The 14,266-nt window shown below is 46.2% G+C and overlaps 1 protein-coding gene across 7 annotated transcripts in view; it reads right to left on the reverse strand.

Annotated features, from left to right (window-relative positions):
- GRAMD2A (GRAM domain containing 2A) overlaps nt 1-13,877 on the reverse strand; it is a 30,826-nt gene extending 16,949 nt beyond the window's left edge. For 2 of the 7 annotated variants that reach the window (XM_033106833.1, XM_033106837.1), the window contains exons 1-2: nt 5,423-5,803; nt 1,568-1,651 (exon numbers count right to left, since the gene is read on the reverse strand). Coding sequence is in view for 2 of the 7 variants with exons in the window: in XM_033106830.1 (XP_032962721.1) it covers nt 5,423-5,481 (59 nt within the window). In the remaining 5 variants the exon portion in view is untranslated. Of the gene's footprint in view, nt 1-1,567; nt 1,756-5,422; nt 5,804-11,975; nt 12,102-13,808 lie in introns of those variants that run through there. The other 5 variants (XM_033106832.1, XM_033106836.1, XM_033106831.1 and 2 more) reach the window with 4 other exon arrangements.
- Between the last annotated feature and the right edge of the window lie 389 nt (nt 13,878-14,266).

The following is a 14,266-nucleotide window of genomic DNA, read 5'->3' on the forward strand; positions in this document are numbered from 1 at the left end:
AAAGGGCCCCATCCCCCCTTTACAACTGGGCTTGGGCTCTTTCAGCACACCAGAAAGGCGCAGCTCCTCACGGGGATGGAATTCAAGACCAAAGTGCTCAGGACGCCTCGCCTGCCCTTGAGAGGTGCAGTAACGAGGTGCCCCTCCCAGCTCTGCCGGGGCCCTGCTTCGCTCTCCTCCTGCCTACGGCGGGGTCCATGTTGTTCTCACCTCCCAGGACCTCTCCCTGCTGAAGCCTGGCCAGCCTGGCCCTCCAGGGAAAGCAGCCTTCTCCCTGCCTGTGTCCACACCCGTCTGCTCAGATACCTTCCTTGGCTGCACTGCCTGTTTATGTGGCTATCTCCCCACCAGACTGTCTTATTGTCTCTTACCCCAGGGCCTCACACAGCTTCGGGCATACAGTAAGTGCTCAATAACTATTTGTTGAATAAACAAATGCCTCCTGCTGAAAAGTTCCTCTGTGTTTGTTTAGCAGCAGTGAGGCTTTAGGACACAAACACAAGAGCTGGTGTGAGAGCAGCTCACTCAAGTTTGCTTCTGGCTTGTCCTGACCGTCACCGGCCTCTGTAAATGGGGAAAAACCCCTCCTGGACCTGTAGGTCTCCCGGGCTGCTGTGAAGATCTGAGAGGTCACGACCCGCCCTGGGGAGGGGGCCAGTTCGCACAGCCTTGCCCACTGAGCCTCACACCCCAGACCAGCACCACCACCGAGAGCTGTGTTGACCCCGAGCCCCATCATGTCACTTGAAGGATGCCTTCGAAGGATCCCCATGGGAAGTAGAGGTGGAGGCACCACCGGGCCCCAAACTGCACCCCCAAAGCTCCATACATGTCCTGCATGACTAAACCTTTCCCCTGGGAGCAGGGCCCTCTCTACACCTGGGCCACACCCAGTGACTGCCTCCCACCCCGTGACTGCCTCCCAGCCCTCCTGAGCCCTGAAGTGCTCCCACCGCTCAGGTCCAGCCTTGCTCAGTGCTCAGGACACCACCGCTCTTCTCCTCCCTCCACCAGAGGTCTGAGGCCAGCAGTTGCTGCCCCCTTCCTGGCCAGAGCTCAAAGGCCTGCAGAGGAGAACAGTTCCCAGGGAGACAGATGGTACAAACAGCTGACACCCAGACGATATGCCCCTGGGAATAGTCAGGATTTCCTAGGAAGCCCAGACCATACCATGGCGCAGTCGGTTGGTTCTGCAGAGTACCCTGCCTGTTGCTGGCCCTGTCCTGTAGTGCCTACTGCTGTAGCTGCATCTGTTTAAACTGGCACCCCTGGACCTGGTCACAGACCACTTTTTCTTGGCAGGCCACTTGGGGCCCGGCCGTTTCCAGACAAGAAGCTGGTCATTCAGGTCTAAAAACAGACTTGCATTCAGGCAGAAACAGAGTGCCCCTGTGCTCTGGTGGCCACCTTCTGCCGGTCTGGCCAGGGGGGCCACAGACAGCCTCAGCCACTCAGATGCCCCCATGCAAGGCTGCCAGAAGGTGTGGCTATTCTGGGGACAAGTCAGCTCTGTCCATCCATGGATACCAGCCAGTGCACCCCACTCCAACCACCGTGCGGTACCCACCTCGGAATCACTCTGGCCCTGTGGACCCACTAGGCTCATCTCCGGGCACAGGCAGGTCGAAGGCATCTCAGGGTCCTGAAGAGCCTGGGTGTGGGGGCAGGAAGGCAGGGAGGCAGGCCTGGAAGTACCTCTCACTGCTGAGGGGCCTGGGGGGAACCAGTCTCTCTTTCTGGGCCTCAGTTACTCCTCTGCAAAGGGGCAAGAAAGTCTCAGCCCAGGAGGAAAAGCAAATGTCGGAGGGAAAAACAGAGCCGGGCACTGGGTGGCCTGCCGATGGCCAGTGGCCCTCTGTGGTCAGAAGAACCCCTGTCCCAGGAGAGGTTGGCAGGAGCACAGTCCCCAAAGGGTGGTCGGCCTCTCTGCCTCCCTCCTGCAAACACCAACTGAATACTTCTATTCGCTCAGCTCTGTGTAAGTGCTGGGTGTGCCGAGAGGAATAAGGCAGCTACTATTCCCAAACCACCTGGTGGGAGAGGCAGACGTGGACCAAATATTTATAAAAATCAATACGCAATTCATTACAACTGTGAAACATATGTTATCAAAGAAAAGCAGTGTCCTAGGAGGACCTGTGTCAGGGAGTCCTCTCCGAGCAATGGAGAGTGGTGAAGGCGTCCCTGAAGAGACAGCAGCATTTCAGCGGACAGCCAATGGGTGCTGACCAGATGGGGTTAAGGGTGGTTGCAGGAAGTTGGACAGGGCTCACTGTAGAGGGGTTACGATGTGCCAAGCTCCTGAGGCCAGAGGTACATGACATGTTTGAGGAACACAAACAGAACCTTTCTGTCTGAAAGGCACAGATGAAGAGTGAAGTGGTGAGCAAGGCTGGAGAGGTTGGCAGAGCTAAATCACGCCCGACCCTGTGGGCTCCAGTAAGGGTTTCATCATTCTCTTAAAAGCAATGGGGAACCAATGAAGGGATTTAAACAGGCAAATACACCATCAACTTTGCATGTTAAAGAGATCACTCTGATACACAGATTTGCTTCAGAGTAATCCAAAGGAGGTAGAGCAGAGGGTGAATATTGATGAATTAGGGACAACCTTATGTTGGTGGTTACTGTAGCTGGGTGATGGATACATAGGGGTCCACCCTACAACGGTCTCCTCTTTTGTATGTTTAAACTTTTCCAGGAAGACAGGTCAGTTAGGAGACTGTATTTCAGCAGAGAAATAATCTCAGACTTGGTGGCAGTGATGATGGAGGGCCAGGGATGGATTCCGGATCTGTATTTCCAAATAGAATCAACCTGACTTGGTGACCAATTGGACATGGAGCGTAAGGGGAAAAGTGTCAAATATGACTCTAGATTTCTGGTTTAAGCAAGTAGGATACTGTTCTGTTTTGCTGAGACAAAACATACTGGAAAAAGAACGTCTTTGAAGGAAACAATCATTAGTTCAGTCCTGAACATGTGTGAGATACACTGAAATGGAGGTGTCAAGCTATATGTGGGTAAAAGGCTCAGATGGAAGGTCCAGGCTGGAGGGATATCTTTCTGAGTTATTCGTCCAAGGAGGGGTACAGGAGCTAGGAAGACCCCCCACAGAAAACGGGTACATAAAGAAGAAAAGCTATCAACAATGGTGCCAAGACCAATTCAATTGGGGAAAGAACAGTCTTTTCAACAATGGTGCTGGGACACCTGGATATCCACATGCAAAAGAATTAAGTTGGACCCCAATCTCACACCATATACAAAAAGTAACTCAAAAATGTCAGAGCCAAAAACTATTAAACTCTTAGAAGGAACCATAGGTGTAAGTCTTTGTGACCTTCGATTAGACAATGGTCTCTTAAGATATGACACCAAAACCACACACACACAAAAAAAACAGACGAAAAAACAGATAAACTGAACTTTATCAAAATTAGAAACTTTTGTGCTGCTAACGATATCATCAAGAAAGTGAAAAGACAGCCTACAGATGGGAGAAAATTGCAAATCATATATCTGATAAGAGACTAGTTAGTATCCAGAATATACAAAGAACTCTTACAACCTCGAAGATACTATGCTAAGTGAACTAAACCAGTCACAAAAAAGACAAACACTGTGTGATTCCACTTATATGAAGTATCTGGAGTAGTCAAATTCATAGATGCAGAAAGTACAATGGTGGTTGCCAGGGTTTGGAGGGAGGAGAACATGGAAAGTTATTTGAGGGGTATAGAGTTTCAGTTTTGCAAGTTCAGTTTTGCAAAAGTTCTGGAGATGGATTGCACAACAATGTAAATATACTTAACACAACTGTGCCATACCGATGAACTTAGAAATGGTTAAGATGATCTTTTTTATGTTACGTGTTTTTCTTAACCACAATTAAAACCTTTTTTTAACAAAAGGACTCTTAAAACTGAACAATAAAAAGACAAATAATCCAACTAAAATGGTCAAATGTTTGAATAAATATTTTTCCGAAGAAGATATTAAAGACCAATAAATACATGCAAAGTTGCTCAGCCTCATTACTCATGGGGAAATACAAATCAAAACCACAATGAGATACCACTTCACACCCACGAGGAGGCTATACTCAATATCAGGTGTTGGTGAGGATGTGGAGAAATTGGAACCCTCAGAGATTGCTGGTGCAAGCACTTTGGAAAACAGTTTGGGGATTCCTCAAATGGTTATACAGAGTTACTATATGACCCTACAATTCCACTCCTAGGTATATACCCAAGAGAAATGAAAACATGTGCACACAAAATCTATACACGAATGCTCGTAGTATTATAATTATTATCAGAACAGCCAAAAAATGTAAACAACCCAAATACCCATCAACTGATGAATGGATAAACAAAATGTGGTATATACATACAGTGGAATATAATTCAACCACAAAAAGATACGAAGTACTGATACATGTTATAGCATGAATGAACCTTAAAAACATTATGCTAAGTGAAAGAAGCCAATTACAAAAGAGCAAATATCATACGTTTCCCTGTACAGGAAATATCCAGAATTGGCAAAGCCATAGAGACAGAAAGTCGATCAGATCTCCCCAGGGGCTGAGGGGAGAGAGATATGGGAAGTGACCAATGGGCACAGGGTTTTTTGGGGGGGGTGATGAAACTGTTAGTGATGGTCGTTGCACAACTTTGTGAATACACTAAAAGCCACTGAATTGTACACTTGAAAATGGTGAATTTTGTGGTGTGTGAATTATATATAGTCGTCCCTCGGTAGCCGAGAGGGGATTGATTCCAGGCCCCCACCTCCCTGCGGACACCAAAATCCAAGGATGCTCAAATCCCTTATATAAAATGCTGTCCTGTTTGCACATCACCTATATGGGCACATAGACCACAGCAGGGTACGCCGACACATCACTTCGTTCATGTGAATTCAGAGTGGTGCTCCCTGCGTGGCAAATTCAAGTTTTGCTTTTGAAAGCTTCTGGGATCCCCCCGCCCGCCCCTCGCCCCATATGTTCCACCCCTGGTTGACTGAATTCAGGGATGTGAAGCCAGAGGATCCAGGGTAGGAAGGGCGAGGGCCCCCTGTATCTCCAGGAGGAGGGGGAGGGGAAGTGACAAGTCTGGGACCTCAAGAACCACAGCACTTACAGATTGTCTGAAGCAGGAAGAGGGACTCTCCCCTAGGAGATTAGGAGAGAGGGGCAGGAGAGGTAGCAAGAAAACCGGTGTGCAGGCCAAAACCGGTGTACGGCCGTGGTGACCGCCCAAGGAGCGTTTCAAAGAGGAGGAATGGGGAAACAGTGCAGTTTGCTGAGAGGCCCAGTAGAAGAGGACTGAAAGGCAGTCACTGGCTTTAGCAACCAGTAGGGGATGGGGAGCTTTAACCAGCACAATTTCGGGGCGGTAGGGGGCGGGGTACGAACCGAGACTCGGGTGCCAAAGGCCTGCTCCTCCTTGCACCTTCCCAAGCCAGCGACTGCATCCCAGAGATGGACAGTGGGGACAGGCCTCGGAGCACAAGTGAGGACGCTGCTGAACACAGCTGAACACTCAGCTCAGCCGCCAGCTCAGCATCACAGCAGCCCTGGTCCTGCCTTCCTCCCAGTGAAAGACCACAGAGACACCGGAGGATGAGAAGGACAGGGATTGGACGCTCCTCTCCAGGTCCCCTGAGGGGAGGGAGAAGGCGCTGTCCTTGCCCGCAGCCTCACTGCCGGGACCACCCTTCTCCAGCCATCCTCCCTTGACGCTCCGCTACCCCTGGTTCTATCTGCCGCAGCCGGGGAACCACAAGTCCGTTTTCTGCGCCGAGAGGGCAGCCACACCCAGAATTCCAGCACTGCCCCGGCGCCAAAGATTCCGTGCGTCCGCCCGGCCCACACGTTGGTGGGGGCTGGTGGGTCCTCAGGAGTAAAAGTTGGCGCAGACTGGGGGCGCTGTGGGGAATGCAGCAGCTGCGCCCACACCTCCTGGCCTCCTTGCCAAGGGAGCCCGCGCCGCATCAGGGAACCCCTCTTGGATCGGAGCCTAGCGCCAAACCAGGCAGCTGGCTGGGATTTGGGACGCCCCAAGCAGGCCCGGCTCCGCGCCCTGCCGCAGGCTCCAGCCAGCTCGGCTCCCCGAAACTGTGCTGCTGCTAAGGGTTCAGATTCCTGAGCGATGACCTAGTCTTCAGGAGATTGCTGGGTACTGGGACCTCCTCCTCCAGGGTAAACCCCAGAGTGTCTAAATGATGGAAACCCCCTAGGAATGCCGGCGCTCACCACCATTATTCAATATTTTTCTGGAGGTTCTACCATTGCATAAAGGCAAGAAAGAGAAAGGAAAGGTTTATAGATTAAAAAGATGCTTGTTATTTGAAAGATGGTTAAGATAAACTACCGAGAGGACGTATAACCAACTGAAAAAAGTGAGAGAGTGGCCCAGATACTCTTACATTTGGGCACTGGACTAGGCAGAGCTGTGTCCGGGATAGACACATAATGAAACCTTACGGAGTTAATTATTATTATAGTGGTTTAAGATCAACATTTTAAAAATCGGTAGTTTCTCTGTAGACCAACAGCAATAAACTGTTATAAAATATATTTGGGAAAATGATTCTTTCAGATGTCCACAATACATGTAAGATACCCAAGAATAACCGTTTAAAATGTAAAAACAAAAATCCGAAGAAAACCACAAACATTTTTAAAGTGACATAAAAGGAGACTTGAATAAATGGAGAGATAAACTCTGTTCTTGAGTTTGAAGACTCAAAGTATTAAAGAAGTACATTTATCCCACATTTAATGCAAGAGTTTTGCCCTACCAGATGTCAGAACAAACAACAAATCTAGAGCAATTAAAATTACATGGTATTTACTGGTTTAGGAAAGATTAATAGAGCGATAGGACATCAGAGGGAGTCCAGAATGTTATCTATGGGTATCTGAGAATTTAGTGTATAATTAAGAAGGTATTTCAAATAAGTAAGAGAAGAATGAATTGTCCAACAAATGGTATTGGGGCAACTGACGACCTCACACCATTCACAAAAATAAATTCCAGGTAGATTAAACATCCAAATATTTTCTAAATCAGTGAAGAACAAAATAAAATGGAAGAGAATATTAAAATATCAGGAAGGCCTTTCTAAACAAAATATAAAACCCAGAACACATGAAAGAAAAAATTTAATCACATAAAAATTAGAAACTTTTGTATATCAAAATTTAAACTGATGAAGGATTGGTATTTTTTGACATATAATGAGCTCATCCAAGTCAATAAGAAAAAGGTAAACAATCTCATAGAAAAGTGAGTAAAGAATATGAACAGGCAACTCACAAAAGAAGAAATTGTTTTCTTACCCATCATGTTGGTAAACATTTAAAAAATTATAGTGCTCAATATAACCAAGAATGTGCAAAATAATCATTCTCTATACCCTACAAAGAGACTGAAAACTGAGTTAACCTTTCTGACACGTATCAAATGCCTGAAGAAATACAAATCCTTTGATCCAACAACTCCATTTCACAGAACTTGGTATAAGAAAATGACTGGACAAGTAGGCAAAAATGTATAGTCATATGGTTAACAATTATGGGGGAATAGAAATACCAAAATCATATTTTATCAATATAATAGATTCCTAGCAAATTGACTAAAAGAATGAGTATAGCTGCATTTGATAATATGGAAAAAAGTGCAAAATGTGTTCTTTAGTGAAAAGTAGTACAGATTAATAAGTAAAATATAATCCATTTATAAAATTTAAAAAAATCTTTAAAGAGTATATATCAAACAACAGTGTTTATATCTCAGGGAGAATTATGGGGTGATTTTCACTCTATAATTTCTGATTTGTTTGAACTTATTATCCAATACTTTTAAAATCAGCAAAAACAATAAAGGTATTTAAAAATAAAATAAAGTGTAGAAATGATATCTTTTTTTACTTATTTAATTTCAAAGGCTTAAAAGTTTAATAATATCTACTGTTGATTGACATGTTGGTGAAGGGCAGTCTCACACACTACTATGTGTAGGACAGTATGAGAAGGTTATATACATTTTATATGTAGCTACCTGTCAGACCCAGAAATTCCACTTCTAACAATTTATTCTGAGAAAATAATTGGACACAAATTTAAACGTATAAGAATCTTCACTGAAGTGAAGTTAGAAGAGAAAAAACAACAACAATAGGGCATGAACAAATTATGGTTTATTCATAAACTGGAAGGCTATGGAACTATTAAAATGATATTTATCAAATTATTTATTAAAAACAAGTCCATATTAATATGGAAGGATAGCATTACATAACCTTGGGAAAAGCATTATATAGAACAGTATGCATAATAAAACTTGTGTGGGAAGGACGCTCACCAAAATTCTAACAACATTTTTCTTCATGAGTTGGGATTTTAGGTGTTTTTTTATTTTCTTTTTTATACTTTTCCTATACTTTACTTGAATTTTATGATCACAATGAACAAACTATTTTCATTTGGTGAAAAGAATTAAAATGAAGGAGAAGGATGCAGCAACAAAAAAACGTGTTACCAGGACACAGCCATGTTAACTAAGAGATGCCTCTGAAACTCCAAATTCCTAAAACTTCATTCTTCCTTCATGAAAACCCTGAGAATCCAACAGAAAAAGAAACTTTGATTTTAAAAATGAATTTTACGAAATCCTCAGATGTGATAAAACAGCACAAAACTAAACACACACACACACACACACGCACATACATGTGCATGTAAAACGAAATCTGAACCAGGTCAATGGATTATATCAAAGTCAATTTTCTGGTTGTGCTATTGGGCTATTGTCACACAGGATGTGACCACAGGGAGAAGTTGGGTGAAAGGTACATGAGATCTCTGTATTATTTCATACAATTGCATGTGAGTCTACAGTTGTCTCAAAATACTTTATTTTTTAAAAATGAACTTTGCACCTTGAAAAGAAAAACAGATCAAGTTTTTTTTAGAGCCAGAGCTGAATTATCTGACAATCCTCGTCTCAGATTCTTGAAGCTGAAGGCTCATCGGGGAAACTAACTTTTGGTGAGCTCCTACGTGTACCAGGCCGTGACACAGCCAGAGAACCTGTAAGTGGGCCAGATGTGACTGTTTTATATTAGGTTGGTGCAAAAGTAATTGCGGTTTAAAAGGTTAAAAATAATTGCAAAAACCACAATTACTTTTGCACCAAGCTATAATGTGCCTACTACATGTGAATGTCATCCACGTACATCATTAGAAAGTTCTTTCCAACACCCAAATGGTGATCTATCTAGTGATCTTTCACCAAGGAACAAACCTTTATCACCATGTTCCTTCCTTGATAAAACGAGATCTCCACTGTGGTGTGACCAGTGCAGAGTCTGGGCCATGGCCACTCCTACCCTCTCTTCTCCTGGGGCTAATACTGCAAGATCCATTAGCTTTCCCACTGCTGGTTTTTCATGGGGCCAACTGGCTATTTCCTGTCCTGCCCAGTCCTCTCCATCTTTATGGACACTGGTTGATAGTCTAATGCACCCCGGAGTCCAGGCAAGTGTTGCAGGATAGGTCTGTAAACTCCTGGAATTTGGGGCAAAATTGTGTCTGGACAAAGGAGCCTGTTTCTGGAAAGAGAGCATTTCACTTTTGTCAGATTTTTAATGTAGCCCATGACTTCCAAAATGAAAGGAAACACAACTTTAATTTGATCAGCAACAAAATGGATCTAAAATATAAATTTCAAAACTGATTATTTTAAAAAACACCGAACACCCTAACAACAAACACTCTTGATGCTTAGATTGTGGTCTCTAAACACCATTTTCCACTAAAAGGAACCAGCACTCCTTGGAAAAATGGCTGATTCCAGGTTTGGGGCAGGAAATGCACAAATGAACATAAAAATATCTAATCATACCAGAAAGCAAGGAAGTCATCAAAGACTGAGGTCATGACACAAGGATTCAAGAGCCAACTTGAAGATGGGACAATTTGAGCATCACTAAGAATGATGTCTACAATGGACTGAAACATAGCAAATCTGCTTAAATCCATGAGATTATAATAATACAAAAATAACTTACTGGTCACCTTTGGTGAATACTAGGGACCCATCTCTTTATTTTGAAATTTGTAAATAAAAGAAAGAGTTAAATTTTTAATTCTATCTTTCTAGTCCTAGCTATACCTCAGGGTAACATAAAAGGACCGATATTTCTTTTCATAGAAAGATCCAAGCTAATAATTGATGAAAGAGTGATAGAATTAGAGTAATACCATTTTGCAATCTCTAATGAAACAATGGGTGTAAATGAAATAATCATCAATGGCTGCCTAACGTCCTCTAAAGAGAAATAACCAGACCTTATATGCTTCCTCAAGGGCTCAAAACCTCTTGATTCTGAGCAACTTGTAGATCCAACTCTCTATTTACAGGAAATAAAGTAGTCAGAGGAATCTTTTAAACAACATCAACAAACTGGGAAATGGTATAGGACAAATAATCCTGTTTCTTCAACAAGTAAATTGCAACAACAAAGAAGAAGAAATGGAGGGGGAATTTTAAGATTACAAGAGATTATACAGAAACAGGTATATAAATTCAATGCGCCAGCCAATTGTAAAACCTCATTTGGATCCTTATTAAAATAAATAAATGGTACAAAAACATTTGTGAGATGATGGGGGAACTTTAAAATGTTGACTAGGTATCTGATGATTTTAACGAGTTACTGTTATTTTTTTAGATGTGAAAATGGTATTGTAGTTATATTTTTAAAAATATAAACATTTTTCAACTTGTTTGGTAATCAAGAAAGCCCAGTATGAATATCAATTCTGAGGTATTGTTGCTGAATTATTTTAAAATAAAATGTTGGGCAGGCCTTCCAAATTCCAAAATTATTTTAAAATAGCATTTTGTGTGGCCCTGGTAATTATGGGCAAGTTTCGAGTAATCTGATTAATGTTAACGCATGCCAGAAATATTTACTATTTTTTTCTACAGAAGAGACAGAAAAACATTCTTAGAACCAGTCACAGTTGTTTGCTCAGCACCTATGCTGCTTCTCTGACCCTAAGTCAGAGAAAAAAGGGACACCAGTGAAATGAAATACCAGTGGGATTTTGACAATTACTTAATATACCATTGATGTGCCATGTCAACACATTAAGAGGAAAAGCAATTCATGTTTGGTTTAAATGAATTCTTTATGTGCATTTTATTTCATATTTAAGAAAATAATGCCAGCCAAAAACTTATGTCCATTTAAAAATCTTACAATGTGATTTTCTACTGGATTTTAAACATCACCTGAAGAAACACTAATGTAGGACAAGGACCTGAAGCTTGATTCAACCTCCACAAGTTATTGAAACACTCCAGTCCTAAATTACGACCAAGCTTTCCTAGACTAATAAAAACGTGCAGTGGTGGGGGAGAAAGGAGGAACCAATTTGCCCTGGAGAGGCTTATACTCCGGGGAACAACGCCTTCCTTCTGGCCTCCATGCAGCAGCAGGCAGGTCCTCCTCCGGGAGGCACTTCCTTCTGAATTACCCAGAAGCTCCATGCCCAGGGGCTTCTGCCCTCCCTCTCTTCCTTCCTGCCCTACATTCGTAAACAGCTGGGGAATTAATCAAAGCTTCAAGGGCTGGTGATAACAGGTGGTGACTGATCAATGCCCTGTGGCACAGGTGAATAGCAGCACAGTGGCCAAGGTGCACTTCATGCCAAAGAATGATTTTTCACTTCTCAGGAGAGGAGAAAAACAAAGGATTTTCTGGTGTCCGGGCTCAGACGCTGGACACCAAAGTGGAATGCTGAACTGTTCTCGGCTTCATGGGCTTTCCATAGGTAGTCATAACAAAGAAGAAATGATGTAAAGAAATAAAAGGCCTTCAGAAATTGAGGGGAAACAGGCGAGGTAGCAGAATCACTGAATGACCACATGGAGGAGGGCTTTTAGGGAGCCTACCTTATGATGGCAAAGAAGGCCCAGAGAGGGCAACTGATTTGTCCCCAAATCACAGCAAAATAGTCACATGAGGCTGAGAACTCACTTCTGGTTCCCGGAGAGGCTCTTCACGCTGGTCTGATAAATATGGTATGTGGCATTCAAGAGCCAAACTCGTGGCTTAACCAGGTTAAGGACTGGGCGGAGCCACCCTCGCAGGCCCAGGGAAGAGCTTCAGCGAGGCTGGCTGGCTTATAGGCATCTTGAGTATTGCTGACCTCAAGCTCAGGGGGCATCCTAGGTGGATGAACTGGCACACGAGTCTTTCTGGTCTGCACTGAGGCTTAGAGGATTTGCCTAAGCTCAGGCATTTGAAAGCAACCAATAACAGCAAGGCACGGACAGGGCCTGGGCTGTCCCCTCTAAGGTATTCAGAGCATTCTCCCAAAGGCAAGTCGGGAAGGAGAACTTTGATTTGGCCTCAGCAGAAACTCTCCTGGAAGATCAGTGGCAGCCTGTCAAGTTTGGCCCATTTGCTCCAGAGATGCTCACTGCTTAACTGGCCCTGTCTGCCAGCGTGGACTGGACTGGACTCCAGCCAGTGTGATCAGAGGGCTGCAGAGGGGGCATACTGGCCCCCTCACTGCAGGATGGGAGGGACAGACCTCACCAATCTCTTTCTGCAACCCCGGATGTCTTTGCTCTCAAAAGAGCTGGACTTCAGAGCCCGCTGGAGGTATACACGGGGCAAAGACATCACAGACGGCCAGGGCACTCTGTCATTTCCCTGGAGCCTGATGCCAAACAATCATGGGGTGGGGAGGAGCAAGCAAAGCAAAGAAGGGCAAATGACAGCTCGGTGGAACCCCACCTGCCTCTTTGGGGACAGGACAGAGGGAACCCTGAAGCATTCCACCAGCTCCACATACCGGTGGAGCTGGCACAAGACTCACACATTCACCCCACCTGCCCCACCAGCTATCTGCCAGAGGTGCCAGGCTGCCCTCCAGAGCTCAGACTGTGGGACCTGGGACCTGGGCAAGGGCAGGAACTTACAGCCTCATCCACTGGCTCTGTCTTCCCCCAAATAATCCCACCCCCAGGGCTCCAAGACCTTAGGGGGCAGAGGCCACAATTCTTGATGTCACCTGAAACGCCACCTCCCACCTGCCCTACCTCCTTGCCCCTTCCCCAGGTGCAAGAACTTTCTGTCCTCCCAGGGAGACTTTGGATCAGATCTCGAGGCTGAGAGACCGGCCCGAGCCCGCCCGACCGGGACGGGCCTGACGCACGGGTGCGGCCGAGTCGTGCTGGGACAGCTCCACGCTGCCTCCTGGGCCTCCGCAGGCCGCTACAACTACAAGACCCCGCTGGAAAGGGAAAGAGGCTGACACCCCTCCCTCCACTCGGGGGCCAGCAGGGAAGCGCCAGCCTTTGTGTGGGGAGCAGTCTGAACTGGGGGTAGATAAGGCTGGGGAATGAATGCATGCATGAATGACTGAATATATGAATGAATGAACAGCGATGTTCGCGAGAGGTGGGGTGTGGACCATTGGAGGCGTCCCACGAATGGTGCCTTCCGCCGCCCTTATGCCGCCCAGACGTTCCTCATCCCCAAGGTCCCGACACTTCGAGCCGAGCGCAGACAGCCCGGACAATGTGCCCCGGCGCGACCACTCCGCAGCCCCCGAGGCGCGGGGGCCCGCTCGGCGCAGCTCTGGAGCGCAGCCCGCATTCCGGAGGCGGGGAAGTGTCTGCCCCTGGGGCAGAAGGCCCCCAGGCGCAGCGAGCCGTCCCGCTCCTCGCGGCAACCTCCGGGGCCCTGAGCCTGGCCTGCGGGCCGCAGCCCCTTACCTGCCCGCCTCGGCGGCTTCGCCCATGCTCAGAGCGGTCATCGCGGAGCCTCCAGCGAGCGCCGGGAACCCAGCGCGGGTCTGAGCGCCTGCCCGCCCCCGCCCGCCGAGGGCCCGCCTCCTCCCGCCCATTGGCTGCCCGAGTGGGACGGGCCTTGCTCATTGGCGGGCCCTTCCCCTCGCCAGACACAGGTGGGGCCCAAGCGCCGCGCAGATCGCACCGCTCATTACTCCAGACTGGAAAGTCTGAACCAAGGCCAAGGCCTGGGTCTGCACCTCCTGCCCCTGACAGCGAGAGCCCTGCCCCTCGTTTCTTCCTCCAACGCCTTTTCAATCTCGGGGCTCGGTGCGCTCTGCAGCAACAGATTCCTGTCCTCCAGCAAACCCTGCCAACACTCTTCTCCACGGTAGCTTTCAATTTGTCTCCTCACCAGCTTAGTGAGGACACGAGTAGGTAAC

Source organism: Rhinolophus ferrumequinum, chromosome 6 (assembly GCF_004115265.2).
Source record: "Rhinolophus ferrumequinum isolate MPI-CBG mRhiFer1 chromosome 6, mRhiFer1_v1.p, whole genome shotgun sequence".
NCBI classification, from domain to species: domain Eukaryota; kingdom Metazoa; phylum Chordata; class Mammalia; order Chiroptera; family Rhinolophidae; genus Rhinolophus; species Rhinolophus ferrumequinum.